At 43.6% G+C, this 15,277-nt stretch overlaps 1 protein-coding gene across 1 annotated transcript; it reads left to right on the top strand.

Moving 5' to 3' along the window:
* The first annotated feature begins 4,889 nt into the window (after positions 1 to 4,889).
* On the top strand, positions 4,890 to 13,264 carry C4H6orf52 (chromosome 4 C6orf52 homolog). The gene is made up of 4 exons (XM_032341376.1): positions 4,890 to 4,960; positions 5,197 to 5,374; positions 9,594 to 9,639; positions 13,107 to 13,264. Exons 1-4 carry the CDS (start codon positions 4,890 to 4,892, stop codon positions 13,262 to 13,264), a joined length of 453 nt encoding a protein of 150 aa, XP_032197267.1.
* Positions 13,265 to 15,277: the final 2,013 nt, after the last annotated feature.

The following is a 15,277-nucleotide window of genomic DNA, read 5'->3' as shown; positions in this document are numbered from 1 at the left end:
CCGGTTCACTTGCCACCACCTCCCGGTTCGGGTGCAAAACCAAACGTTCGTGAAACCAGACTGCCTTGATTAACGTTTTAGATTTTCATAAAGTGTGGAGATTCGGAGTCTGTTAGAAATGGCAGCTTTGCCCAAACCTCATGGGGGACCATCTGGCGTCACAATTTGTGTCTTAAATTCGACAAGCAGGAGGTAGATGGCACCGCTGGGTCAGTTTCTCAGCCCCCATTGAGCGCTGATCTGTAGCACTTTGACCCTTTTGTTTTTCAAGAATAGTTGTTCTCGGGGCGCCTGGGTGGCTCAGTGGGTTAAAGCCTCTGTCTTCGGCTCAGGTCATGGTCCCAGGGTCCTGGGATCGGCCCGCATCGACCCCCGCATCGAGCTCTCTGCTCAGCAGGGAGCCTGCTTCCTCCTCTGCCTGCCTCTCTGCCTAGTTGTGATCTCTGTCTGTCAAATAAATAAAATCTAAAAAAAAAAAAAATATATTCATTCTCTCGGATTGTGAGTTGCCACTAAGTATCTAACTCGTATTTATTTTCATTGACTGGTCTGAGTGTTGCAGAAATGATTTTGCGTGCTTTGGCCGCCCTTGAGTGCAAGGAAGGGCCTGTCTTCTGCACACTTTGGCGACTCCACCTGAAAGCCCTCCTCAGGCATTGAAAACGCTGTAGTCTAACTCCAGGTCTTGGAAACGCATAGCTGTTCACTGTTTTACCTAATGCCTTCACTTTGTGCTAGTTACCTACAAAAAGTCAGGTTCTACTACTATTTATTTTCTGTTGACTGCTTCTTGACTGTTGTCACTGGAGAACCGCTCAAGTGAAAGAGTGCGTTGCTGCAGTGCATGTCCCCTGGGCATGGGACAAAGAGTAAGCAGGACATTTTTTTGAGGTCTCATATTTTATCTTGAAAAATTTGACTTACTGCATTAGACTTCATGATATATCCATTTATTTTCATGTAAAAGTGATATTCTCTCATCCAAAAAGAAAACAATCTTTGAACAAACCTGTTTCAAAGGGGCGTCTGCCTTCGGCTCCCATTACAATCCCAGGGTCCTGGGATGGAGTACAGCGTGGGGTTCCCTGCTCAGTGGGGGTCTGCTTCTGCCTGCCTGCTCCCCTTGCTTGTGCATGCTTGAATGTGGTGTCTCTCTCTGAGAAATAAATAATTTTTTTAAAATCTTTTCTGTGTTCTTTTGTCTCTGGAAAGCCCCTGGGGCTCTGCCTCTTTACCTCCAGGGAAATCTCAACTACTGTTTGATAAGAATTAGTACTCATTCAGTACATTTTTTTAAATTAATTTTAGCACTGTAACAGGATAATTATATTCAGCATCTATTACCAGATTGTCACACTTTTACCTGCTTGTCACATTTTAAAGAATACTATGGCTAGAAAAAGTCTTTTGCTCCAACTAGGAATCTTTTAGAATATAGCTGATTCTAGAATGAAAGTCATAGTGTAAAAAACATAAACATAACTCAAAGTGCTGTACTTTTTCTTTTTTTTTTTAACCGTTAGAAATTACTGGAACCAGGTACAGAGCTCGGAAGACTTAAAGAGCATTTATCCAGGTGATCCCCACCTAAGGGAGTTTATGGATAATTTCTGGAGGCTTTGAATCCCCTGAAATTATATGCAAAACTGTGTATATATCTTTTTGGCGGAGAGCACTGATAAAAGTTCATTACATTTTCAGAAGGATTAATCCCTCTACAGTTAAAATACACTTGTCCAGTATGAGGTTATAAATGTGAAATTAGTCTAGAAAAGTAACTTTCAGAACCACACAGCTAAGTAGCAGGCCTAATGCTGCTGCTTTATATATATATTTTTAAAGATTTGACAGAGACACAGTGAGGGAGGGAACACAAGTGGCAGTGACGGGGTGGGGGGGGGGGGGGCGAGGGAGAAGCAGGCTTCCTGTGGAGCAGGGAGCCCGATGCAGGGCTTGATCACTGACCTAAACCAAAGGCACCCACTTAATGACTGAGCCACCCAGGTGTCCCTGCTTTATACATTTCCTTGGGCTCAAACTTTCTCTTAAGAAGAAAACAATTTTTCACTGTCTAAAGAGAAACAATACAGAATTACATACTTGTTCAACTGGATTCAAACTGAGCATACTTCCTGCAAACGTCCTGTTCTCTTTCCAAACACAGGATGCAAAAAGCCATTTAATCTCATTCTTGGGAAAACTACAGTTGCCAAGAAACAACCAACTGTTAAGAGTTCATTAACTCTAAAGCACAACAGGATTTTTTTTTTGTTTTGTTTTGCTTTTAAATTATTGATTGAAAAGCTTTCTACACTTGAGCCATGTATTGATTTATTCATTCATTCAACAAATATTTATTGAGAGCCTGGCTTTATTTGGTTGGCTAAAGGAAAAACAGCCAGTTTGTTTTGGGGGAGGGTGCGGGCAGCGGTTGGTAAGGCGGATATACTGGGCTAAAAGCTGGGTATAGCAGGGAAAAATCAGCCTTGTTACAAAGATGAGAGTCTAATATTCCTGCTCAATTACCCTCCTTTCTCCCTGTGGCAGGCAGCAAGTGTCGACGTGTAGGACGACAGAGGTGCTTCATCTTGCTGGAGGATTTTGGTCTCCTTTGCACACACAGCTAAGGGAAGCTGAGTGCGGGTTACCCCCCCTGGACACTGGCCAATGGTCTGCCCTGGGATAAATTTGCTTCACCTGCTTCATGGAATAATGCAGGTGAAATATGAGAAGTCATCATTTGGGGCTTTTAAGAGAAGAAAACAATATGAATCCTTCCTTGTCACTGTCATCAACAAAGCCCCTGAATGTTCCATCCTCTTTGGAACTCCGCTCAGGGTCCTCAGTACCCAGCTCCCGTCATCATGCTGAGTGATTTCAACGTGCAACATTGACCTCCCTTCCTCAGCCTCCTTACCACCTTCTTACCAATGTCTAGCTTCTCCTTTCCTTTCTAACTACAGCTTCATCTCTCACTCATTCAGAGCAAAAATTCTGATTTTCCTTTTATGAAATAAAGCCCTAAAATAAGAGAAGGAACAGAAAACTCATTAAAGTTTTACAAAAAGGGACGCCTGGGTGGCTCAGTTGGTTGGACGACTGCCTTCAGCTCAGGTCATGATCCCGGAGTGCCGGGATCGAGTCCCGCATCGGGCTCCCAGCTCTGCGGGGAGTCTGCTTTTCTCTCTGACCTTCTCCTCACTCATGTTCTCTCTCACTCTCTCTCAAATAAATAAAATCTTTTAAAAAATTTAAAAAAAAAAGTTTTGCAAAAAGAATCCTTAACTGGTATGTTTTATTTGATGGCCAAGCTGCTAGAGGAGTTAGGAACTGTGTTTAACTACATATAGCAACTTAAAACAGCTGTGGCTTCAATAAGACATTGATCTCTTGATTAGGAGAAATCTGAGGTAGTGCTGGTACCAAGAGCCCACATTCATCAGGGACCCAGACCTGTTTTCTCTTTCAGATCCTATATTCTTGTGGATGACTTCCTACATGATGTCACCTCATAGGCCAAACTACTTGCGGAGTTTGGGTTCCAGCCATCGTATCTACGATCTCAGCACTCTGCCTGGGGAAAGGGCCGAGAACAAGAGGTTTCCTTCCAGCTACACAAACCCCCACCCAGCTTTCCTCAATCCTCTTATCATCATTCTATTTACATCTCACTAGTTAGAGTTTGGCCAGTCAGCGCATGGGCAGTTAGTTAGCTGTGCAGGGAGAGCTGGGAAATGTCTTCTAGGGAAGCCTATCTCTGCGTCCAAACAAAGTCAGGGTTCTGTTATTAAGGAAGAAAAATCTGAACAGGTAGCCCTAGCAATATGGCCCCCAGCTGTCCATCAATATCATCTCCCAGGAAAAATGGGGAGATCTAGAGACACAACCCGGCTTTGTGTAAGGAGGGGTTCGGTAAATAATGGGTGAATGAATGATTTGAATTCACGATGATGATTTTTTACATTCTGGTTGAATATAGACTACATGAAGCACTTATTAATAAGCTGCAGGGAAATGGCCAGACCCAAAGTGCCTCTATGTGTACTCAAAAGTTACCTTCTTAACATTTTGATGCTTGCTACTTAGAAAAGCAGAATCTGACTGAGGTCTAATCCAAATCTACTAAATTGGGCCCTACATTGTAAACACACCCAAGTAATTCCTACAGCACACTGAAATTTGGGAAGGCATACTTTACTGTGTTTTTGTTTTGTTTTTTACTTTACTGTGTTTTTAAAATAAAGCTGAACCACAGAAATATTCTTTAAAATGTTTTCTTGTACTGGCTTTGAGGGGGTGGATATGACGTGTGTGTGTTTGTGTGTTTCCCTAATACACATTCTTTCCACCAGCTGGTCAGCATAATGATTTCAACCTGTATGGGCCATAAAAAAAAAAAAAAGTCCATGAATTGCTGGTTCAAATAGTTAGCAGATAGCAGAGCTGAGGAAGGAAACATCAATTTGTGGTTTTTGTCTTAAGGTTTTAGTTATTACAAATGACTAATTATTGTAGGGAGTGGGATGGAAACTTCAGTTGGTCCCTCAAACACACCCTCCTTTCTGTCTCCGCTGCCTTCTGGCTGCCTTCCCTGGGGCCAGCAGTTGGGAGAGGGGGGCTAGCAGGATGAAAGCCAGCTCCTTACTTTGCAGAGTCCCTACCAGGTGACCCCTATGGACGCCTGCCCCAGCCACACCTTAACCCCATTGCAGTGAAAGTCAAGCCATTCATTGCCTAGCAGGAATTGTCACTAAGTGTGATTACTGTTCTCTGGCATCTGGGAGAGGTATTTGCAGGCAGGAGAGCGGGTAGTCCCCTGACCTGGAATTACTGACACAGGAATAAAAACCGTGGAGAACCTGGTCTCATTTTGTCAAGTTTCTGGATAAATGGCGGGACAGGAGAGTTTTGCAGGTTTTGGCCTAGCTCAACAAAATCATTATTACTGGTACTGGCAAAGGTAAGCTGTTTTCTCCCTACTCTGACAATGAAAATGAAGGCCATCCGTACTTTCTTACATGATGTTTGGCAATTTACAAACTATCACTTTGGAAATAGGTGTTCCTAAACAGTTAATGCAGAAATCATCCTTACTCTTACCCCTTAGCCCCTGGGAAAGAAGAAAGAGACCTGGGGTTCTGCATGAGTCTGCCTCGGTTGCTGATGTCATTCTTGTTGTCTCTCTTCCACTGTTAGGGGGAAGCCAATGCTCCATCCCTGCCAGGCTTACCACTCCGGCAACTGGTCTGAGCAACAGCACAGCGGTTACTCCCTTTCTGTCTACGGCTATGGCTGTGCTGCACAAGGAAATGGAGTTGACCTTTCTGTGCCGGAGACCTCTGGACCCCCAGCTGGAACTCTGGTCACGCCTAAGGTATCCCTCCCTGAAATGATTCCTAGATCGTCCACGTGCCCAACCTAGAAGCATCTTTTTCCTAACTTCACGCCCCCAGATGCTCTCCTAATTCCCACAGACATGGCTTTTGCTCCCCATTTTAATATCAGAGAGTAAAAGCTAATGACTAGAGAAATTTGGCAATTTAAGTCATGACTATCTTCCCAAAACAAAAATCCTAGGCTGGTGACATGTGTGCCCAAGTTCTTACGACTAAATTTTAGATTATCATTCAATTTTACTCAAAATAGGAGTGGAGGTAGTTTTGTTTTGCAAGAGCAGAAAACATTAACATGCTTTTCAAAGATATTCTGATATTTTGGTTACTAAAGTAAGCAATTTCTAAAATCACACAGGAGTGCTAGAGTAAGGACGGGAAGACTGCCCTCTGGCTTCTCCCCATGCTTTCCCTCTTCGCCATCTCCTGCCCACTTAGAAGAAAGTCTTGTTCAAGTGCATCTGTGTTCTCTACATTTTTCTCTTCTGTTCTTACATCAGCACAATTGGGCTTTTTTAGGGAGATGGGGGAGACTTGAGCAAGAACAGAGTGAGTAGTACATACTGGTTTACTCTTTGCTTGCTTCTGCTTATAGGTTGCCTTAGGAGGGGTCCCCTCCCCATCCCCCAAAGATGGCCTTTTTAATAAAGAGCTTTCTTTAAAAGTTGCCCATTTGGATGTGCTGTGATATTAGCTCATCCCTTATTGACTAACACTTTGAATGTTCTCAGTGCTTTAACAAACTTCCACCTATCTCTGAGTATTTGAATGTTTTTTGGCTAAGAATAAATTTCTAGAGGGGCACCTGGGTGGTTCAGTTGGTTAAGGGTCCCAACTCTTGATTTTGGCTCAGGTCATGATCTCAGGGTTGTGAGACCAAGCCCCGCATTGGGCTCTGGGCTCAGTGAGGAGTCTGCTTGAGGTTCTCTCTCCCTCTCTCCTCCCCCTACTTGTACATTTGCACATGTGCGCTCTCTCTCTCTCTCCCTCTCCCGAATAGATCTTTAAACAATTCTGTAAGTGGAAGGTCTGGATCAAAGATAGAACATTTCGAATTTCAGACAGCAAATTACACACAAAAAGCTTTCCTAAGTTTTCACTTTTCATGGCTGCTGTGGGGATGCATGCCTCTCTATGTTTCTGTGTGTGATTAACCAGTGTGACAGGTGCGGAAGCCGTTTGCCTATTGAGAGCAAAGACCTTTTAAACTGTTTCTTGGTATCTGTGTTTGGTGATCTCCTCGATGTCTTTTGTGCATCTTTTTTTCCCTCATTGGTGGTGCCCCTTTCTTCTTCTTTTTTTTTTTTTTTTAAGATTTTTATTTATTTATTTGACAGAGAGAGAGATCACAAATAGGCAGAGAGGCAGGCAGAGAGAGAGGGGGAAGCACATTCCCCGCCAAGCAGAGAGCCTGATGTAGAGCTCGATCCCAGGACCCTGAGATCATGACCCAAGCCGAAGACAGAGACTTAACCCACTGAGCCACCCAGGCGCGCCACCTTTCTTCTCACTGTTTAGATACTTAGATATTATGGATATTAGCACATAGCAGTCGAGGTGTTAGCTTTGTCTCCAATCTGTTTGGTAATGTCCTCCTTGTGGGATGGCCTGTGCCTTAAACCCAGAGTTAAATTTAATAGTTAAGCCCTCGGTTTTTAACACTTGCATTTGTTTGTGGTTTGTTTTCTTCCAAACTTTTCATTTTCAGTTTTTCAAGTCTGTTTTAGGCGTGCCTTCTTCTATAGAAAATACCTTGTTAGATTTCTTGGCTTTTGTCTTTTTAAACCCAAATCAGGTTTTACCCTTTTAGCAGACGTTTGATATTGCATCACTTACAAAACAAAACAAAACAAAAAAAAACTTTTGCTACATTGCCTGAGGTTTTAGCACATTTTTTTTTTCTTTCCACGCCTTCAGTTCTTTTGACCTTTTGGCAAATGGTCTATGTGTCTTCTGGTGGTTAACTTTATCTTAAATAGAAAAGTGTAGGTTTGAGTAGATCAGCAACTTCGGAAACAAAAGTATTTCCTGATTTCTGTGAACTCTGAGAAAATGAAGAAATTAACACCAGACAGAAATAAAAGACAGTGAGAAACAGCAACAAGAGCAATGAAAGAGCAAAGAAACATAAGTAACATTTTAAAAAGAAATTAACTCTTCTTTTTCTCTTCTTGTCCACCCCGCCCCCCACTTTCTTCTCTCCATTTTTGTTGACACCTTCTGGGATTTTCAGCCCACTCTCCATGCAAATTACTACTATGACATGCAATTTCAAGAATTATAAATATATTCTCTTTGGTGGCTGTGGTGAGCACCCTTGTGCCGCCTGCCTGCTTTCCTGGGCAGGTTTTGGTTAGGAGCAGATCGTCAAGATTCCAGGTGGTAAAGCTGTGTGCCGTGGGTCTCTTTCAATTACATGCCCTTGCTTTAGTCTTGCCTAAGGAAACGTGACCTCTGCCAGATGTCACAGTTTATTGCCTATTTCCCTTACTATATAGCACACCTGTGTTCTTAGCTCTTCTTTCTCCAAGAGCTCAGCCTCCCAAGAGCCCCCTGCCTTTTCACAGTGTGGCTTTTTTTTAATTTTTTTAATTTTTTTTAATTTTTTTTTTAAAGATTTTATTTATTTTTCAGAGACAGAGGGAGAGAGCGCGAGCGAGCACAGGCAGACAGAGAGGCAGGCAGAGGCAGAGGGAGAAGCAGGCTCCCTGCCGAGCAAGGAGCCCGATGTGGGACTCGATCCCAGGACCCTTGGATCATGACCTGAGCTGAAGGCAGCTGCTTAACCAACTGAGCCACCCAGGCGTCCCTTCACAGTGTGTTTTAAGATCAGAGGAAGTGGATGTCTTCAAAATGATTCTCAGGTCTTTGGGCTCCATCGGTGCATCTGTCTCAAACTCCCGCTAGCAGAGGAAGAAGGTTACTAGAAGTGCCCTTCTCCAAGTATACCGGGCAGTGCCCAGGTGCCCCTCACACAGAGAAACTGTCTCTAGAGAGCATCTGTTCCCCGCAGCCTGTTAGTGTAGGATCCACATTTACCAGAACACGTATTGAAAAAGAGGAAATGTGAAGTTATTTGGATATATTGTATCATAAGAAAGGCCTCATTCAAACACAGATTCTGGCTGTCTTTGCCCTTTCTACATAGGAAAAATATGCCAATGGTGAGATTAAACTTACAGTAACCATATAATTTATTTCCCAAACCGGGATCTATTTCTGAAGAGAAGGGAAGCATACTTTCGGATAGATTGAAAAGAAGAGCTAGGGGGTCTTTGGCTTTCAATATAATCTCATCAGTGTCAGCAAGGGAGGCTTAATTGAATTTTTTTGGTGCCAGGAGCTACCAGGGCTCTTACTGGGTGGGCTGGTTCCTTGGAACAGCTGTACATCCTTGACAAAGACAGTTCTCAACAGGTGCCTGTGGAGAGGAATCATAAAAACTTAACTGTCCCAGGAGGGCCAGTAGGATCTGGGTTAACCAACCAAGATTCATCTGGGGAGTGCTTCTGGAATTTACTTCTCTGATTGACTGGTTTGCTTTTCTACGGTCTCTTTATCTGCTTAAGCACGTACCGTCCTGGTCCTTAGCTGAGCTGTGGGCTTGGGGTGTGGTTAGAAGGCTACAGGGAGAATATACCCATGAAGATTTTGTAGATTGTCACCTGGAAGGAAGGGCAGAGCTCCCAGGAGAGAGTTGGGCATTTAGTGCAGGGACTGTGGAGTCTGGATGCCTGGGTCCCTGGTGTCCAGTTCATGTGAGGCCCTGGAAGACCAGTTAGTTCCCAGAAGCTTCAGAGATCCCTGAGGTCTTTGTCAGGCATGCTCCTCCTTGATGATTTTTTTTCTTCCTTGACTTCATTCACCTATTTCATAAGTATAGTCCTTCATAATTTTTTTTGAAGATTTTATTTATTTGACACAGAGAGAGAGAGACAGCAAGAGCAGAAACACAAGCAGAGAGATTAGGAGAGGGAAAGCAGGCTTCGTGCTGAGCAGGGAGCCCGATGCGGGACTCAATCCCAGGACCCTGGGATCATGACCTGAGCGAAAGGCAGATGCTTAATGACCGAGCCACCCAGGTGCCCCTAGTCCTTCATAATTTTGACAGCTAATGTTTTCTTTAAAAGCATATGTTGATAGTAAACCTTTAAGAAAAAATGATTTTTTTTTTTTCTCAACATCCTGATTTCCTTGCAGGAAAGCACAGCACTGGCAGAGAAGCAAGATGAAGAGCCACTGGAAGGTAACAGAAACCCTGTGTGCCATGGTTGAAAAGAAAGCTAACCCATTTCCAGGTTACTCATTACTCAGCTGGCTAGGAGCTGAGAGATTCTACTGGAAAATTCCCACGTAGGTCCCGTAAGCTATTTTCTTCAGCATTTTGTCTGGTCTTGGGAAACTGCTTCTGTGGGAAGCTTGAGTAAAGCCACCTGTTTGGGTCTTTCTGAGGGACTAGGAAATGGGGGCATTTCCAAATGGTAAGATAAGAAGTTGTTTTTAAGATCCGTTTCCTCCATAAATGTAAACTTTGGAATTAATTCTGCTTTATTTTAAAAAATAAGTTATTTATTTATTTATTTGAAACACACACACACACACACACACACACACAGAGGGCCAACACACAAGCAGGGGGAGCAGCAGAGGAAGAGGGAGAAGCAGTCTCCACACTGAGCGGGGAGTCTGATGTGGGGCTCAATCCTAGAACCCTGAGCTGAAGGCAGAGCCTTAACTGACTGGGCCACCCAGGTACCCCTTAATTTTTCTTTAATTTTGATTGCTAAGGGGAGAGGTCTGAGGTGATCACTGTGGCCTGGCTTCCTAGCTTCCCTCGGGGTTATTGGCTCCTGGAGGATGTCTGTCACAGGCCCTGTCTGTGGTGTCAGGCAGTGCCCCTTGTGGTTCTTGATGTGTATGAACAAAGTGCATCTGCTCAGAGCAGAAGCTGTTTCTGACTGTGTCTTCCAGGAAGGGAAGAAAATGTCTGGCTTATTTTGCTTAAGTTATGGGAAAGGGAAGTGAAAAAGACAGGCAGAGATAAGACCTTTGGCTACTTCTTCACCCTTCTCCCATCCCCAGGACACCCCCACCAGACCAAACCCACCCACGGCCTTGTGACTTTGCAGCCACAGGTGAGCCGTGCTCAGTGTTCAAATGAAATGCAACTGTTGTTCCAATCTTTCAATGCTATGGGGCAGTTCTGGTTTTATTAAGATATGTTTGATTGACACGTGAGCATAAGTCAAATCTCCCTGCTTGCATCAGTCCCGCAGACAGTGTAAAGATTAAAGAAAAACCTACAAAGAGTGCTTTCTGGGTGCAGACTTCCAGGGTTCAAATCTCTCTTACGAGCGCTGTAATTCCAGACAAACTCCTCTCCAGGGCGTCAGGATCCCCATCTGTAAAATGGGATGTTAAAATCGACCTCCTAGAAAGTGTGAGGACAGTAGCTCTGAAGTGCTTGGAAGTGCTTTAACAATATCTGGCAGGGAATAGCCCCTTCAGCGGTTAGTGTAAGCTCTTGGGAGAGCTGGAGAAACTCTGTTCAGGGAAAATGACTTGATATACCAATCCACCCATGTAGACAGTTCTAAATTTTCCAATTTAAATAAAAAAACAAAAGCTAAAAAGAGACAGACAGATGAAATTAATTTCAATACTTATAACTTAACATACCCCAAATATTTCATTAAACATGTAATGAATATAAAAATGAATGAGATATTTTTTTTAAAAATCTTAATAGCAAGTTTTTAAAATGCAGTGTATATTACATCACATCTCCGTGAGGACTAGTCTCATTTCAAGAGCTCAGTAACCACAGGGGATGAGTGTCTGCTGTGGTGGACAGCTTGGTTTCGAGGGCCCCCGGGTTTAGGGAAGCTGTAATGAGCTTGTCTTTTGTATGTTTCTTTATCACTAGGGCCAACGTCACTGGAAGGGCCTAGATCACTCATCTGGGGTTCTTAGCTGACCACACTACATCTGTTTTCTAGGCCACATAGACCATATAGTCACGAATGACTCCAGTGAAGAAAGTGGGAAGTGGCTCGTGAAACGTACAAGATGCATTAGAGTTACTTGATGGTCTTGGTTCTAAAATAAGTATAGAAGGACGTTAGTCAGCTGGGACTGCTCTCACAAAATGCCACAGACTGGGCTTGAATAACAAAGTTATTTCTCATAGTTCTGGATACTAAGAAATCCGAGATTAAGGTGTCAGTTGATTCAGTGCCTGCCTGATGAGAGCTCTCTTCCTGGCTGGCAGATGGCTACCTTCTCTTTATATCTCCACCAGGCAGGGGGAAAGAGAGGGCCCCAGCACTGGTGTCCTTTTTTATAAGGTGTCCTTCTTTATAAGGGCACTAATCCCATCAGACTAGGGCCCAACCCTCAGAGCTCAACGAACCCTAAGTATCTCCCAAAGGTCCCATCTCCAAACACCATCACGTTCGTGCGTTGGAAGTGTTTCAACATATGAATGTGAGGGGGACACAAACATTTAGCCCCTAACACATGTAAATACAAATGGGTATCATGATCCCATGTGAGTATTTGGAAGTAGAAGAATTACGGTCCCGAATGAGCTAAGGTTTGCAAAAATTAGAAAGGAATACGAGAGGGCTTCTTTGGTTATGTTCAAGTACAAGGAGAGAAAACAAGAGGTGGTATTAAAAACTTTGGAAACCCGGCAACTTGGGAGGTAGATTTAGGTCTGATGTTTTCACGATAACTTAACACCATCTGATCACAGAGTTCCAGGTTTTTTTTTTTTTAATTTTTATTTATTTATTTTTTAAAAAGATTTTATTTATTTGAAAGACAGAGATCACAAGCAGGTAGAGAGGCAGGCAGAGAGAGAGAGGGAAGAAGCAGGCCCCCTGCCGAGCAGAAAGCCTGACATGGGGCTTGATCCAAGGACCTCGAGATCACGACCTGAGCCAAGGGCAGAGGCCCAACCCACTGAGCCACCCAGGCACCCTGAGTTCCAGGTTTTAAAGAAGGAAGTCCAGGCTTCCCTCTGTTTCTGAATTAATTGCTTTATATAGTTTGTATCATTCACATCAATCTGTTAGTTAAGCAAATAAAGCAGCATGTTTATTGTTTCAAAGCCCCGTCCTATGGATTTGGTCTGGGCTCCCGGGCTCTGTGTCCCCCTGGGTGCTCATACTAGAAGCTCCGGGCTCATCCTTGACCCTCCTTTTCTCTTTGGCCCCAGTGTGAGTCCATTTCCAAATCCTGTCCACTCCTTTTCCAAACCTCGCTCGATTCCAGCCCTCGCCTCCATCTCTTCCACCACGCAGATCCCCTTTGAGTGGGGTAGTGGTGATTTTCCAGCTTTAATTTCTACTTTCAAATCTTATGGAAAGAAAGCATGCAATTTAAAAATTCTAACACGAAATGTCTGCAATATTTTCCTGCTCATTTTTTGGGAAACTCTAATTTTTTTTTTTTTTTTAAGATTTCACTCACTTATTTGACAGGCAGAGATCACAAGCAGGCAGAGAGGCAGGCAGAGAGAGGGGAGGAAGCAGGCTCCCCGCTGAGCAGAGAGCCCGACGTGGGGCTCGATCCCAGAACCCTGGGATCATGACCCGAGCCGAAGGCAGAGGCTTTAACCCACTGAGCCACCCAGGCACCCCAGGAAACTCTAATTTTTAAGCCATTGCCAATATGTGTTCTGTAAAACTTTTTGTATTGCCTTTGCAGATCCAAACCTTCATGTGAATATTGAGGAATTAAACAAGGAGTTTATGGTGAAAAGTGAGGAGCTCTATGACTCTCTCATGAGTTGCCACTGGCAGCCTTTGGATACAGTTCACTCCGAAATCCCCCTTGAGCCCCCAGAGAAGCATGACAGTCACTAAGCTTACCCCACTATTCTATTGATTGCCACCTGTTGTTTTTGAAAAAAAAAAAAAAAAATTCTTCCGGGAAGGTACTGGATGCTATATGTAAATGCAGATTTCTGGGACTTGAATGTGACTGACTTGATAAAATGTGTTGTAAATAAACTTTACCAGCACATCCATTTCTGGAAGTGTGTTATATTAAGTAAGTGCCCAAAGACATCCCACAACTATCCTGGTAGACCAAGCTGAACTAGAAGACAATTAAAAATAGGTCTAATAGGAAAATGGGCCTGACCCGAACTGGTTGGGGCATGAATGGGTAGACATATAAATAAATAAAGAGTATGGTGTCACATCATCTGGTTTGATGGGAATTAATAGCAGTGATTAATAGTAATTAACTTAATTAAGTTAGCAAGTGAATGATGATGCTTTAAAGTTTGGGGCAGTTTTGTAATTGAAACTCAGTTTGGTGGGGCAGTATATATCCTGCCCCATGCAGAAATTGAGAATATTTGATTAAGGTCTAGATTTAGAATAAAAGAAGAACTAAGTGAAAGAATGAAAGCATCAGCATAAATGTATATGTTGGTAAGACTCCTGCCCTGTTGCTGGAATAGCCCGCGTTGCCTCTGATCTCCTTCTGCTTCTTGTTATTAGTCCTACAAAAGAGTAAACATCAGCTTAAGCATGAGAATGTCTTCACATTGTCTATTACCAGATGGGATGAGGGTAACATGGAAGTAGCAACTGCTGGGTTGTGGAGCACAGAAAGCAAGAATGACCAGCTATTTCTGTTGGAGATCAACGATGCTTCAGAATTTTCAGCTTAGTGATGATAGGGTCAAAGTCAAGTGCGAGCAGAGAACTCCTCTCCTGATAGTAACCAGATTGTGGAGACGCAGTATGAAAAGCAATGATTGCTGCCAATTGGAATGAGTGACAGCTGCAAAAGGGGTAGGAGCTCTCAATTCTAAACAGGGGAAAATGGACAAAAACACAGATGTTTACACTGTTGACATTGTTTATAAATATTAGGGGCTGGTGTGGTTGGATGCCTCTAGGAAAGTTCTGGGTAACAGTGGTCATCGGTCACTGGTTGGTGTGGCCCCAGGAGGGCCTCAGACCTATTCAAGTCCTTCTGTTGAGAGTTAACAGTGACTTAATTCGTTGTGATAACCCTCATTGGGACCCTATGTTGGGTCCTAGATAATCAACTTTGACTTTGCAGTTCTGCTTATGGTTCTTGTGTCCATGCAAATGAGTACCTAAGAGCAAGGACGGGCAGTGCTGCAAGCAGAGAACTAAGAAAACCAAAGATGGAAACTTGTGCTCACCTAGTAATGACCGCTGCTTGGAAAAATGCTTTAATTTCTGGCATAGCTGTTTTACCAAAGAACAAGAAAACCGTTGTGCCAACGGGATGGCTCTCCAGTGTCTGATGAGGCAACTTTAGAATTGTGTGGACCTATGGACCCTTGCTTCTGATCAAGTAGCCATCTTGGAGATGGGGGCTAGGGGGATGGGACTCTTCCTTGTGACTGAAGAGGGAGGAAATGCTATGAGCTGACCATGGTGTGGGCCCGTGGTGTTGTAAGACCTCATGGTGAGCTTCAGTTTTCCCTGAGTGAAACCCCAGTGGGTTTAAACCCCAATGGAGTTTAAACAGGAGTCTGCATGCCAACAGGAGTCCTAGAGTCACTGAGATGTGACCTGTCAAGAGGGAGAGGGGACGTGGCTGGCATCATTGTTTCCTTTATCCGCTGTACCTTTGGTAAGCAGGCCCCTGCCTCAACAGTCTGCATGTTGTATGGCGGACATTTAGTTTTATTTTCTAGGAAATGTTTTTCTGACTCAAATTTTGGGATTCTCCTTCTCCTCTTCCTTCCCCTTCTTCCTCCTCCTTCTCTTCCTCCTCCTCCTTCTTCTTTTAAGGTTTATTTAATTGAGAGAAAGAGAGTCAAAGAGAGAGAGCATGCATGAGTGGGAGGGGAAGAGAGAGAAGGAGAGAGAATCTCAAGCAAACTC

Source organism: Mustela erminea, chromosome 4 (assembly GCF_009829155.1).
Source record: "Mustela erminea isolate mMusErm1 chromosome 4, mMusErm1.Pri, whole genome shotgun sequence".
Lineage (NCBI taxonomy): Eukaryota > Metazoa > Chordata > Mammalia > Carnivora > Mustelidae > Mustela > Mustela erminea.
Note: the sequence above shows the minus strand (reverse complement) of the source record. Positions and strands in the feature narration are given on the sequence as shown.

Coding starts and splice junctions, on each gene's coding strand:
- C4H6orf52 (XM_032341376.1), top strand. CDS start 4,890: ATGGCGGGACAGGAGAGTTTTGCAGGTTTTGGCCTAGCTCAACAAAAT. Junction 5,375..9,593: donor GAACTCTGGTCACGCCTAAG/GTATCCCTCCCT, acceptor ATTTCCTTGCAG/GAAAGCACAGCACTGGCAGA. Junction 9,640..13,106: donor AGATGAAGAGCCACTGGAAG/GTAACAGAAACC, acceptor TTGCCTTTGCAG/ATCCAAACCTTCATGTGAAT.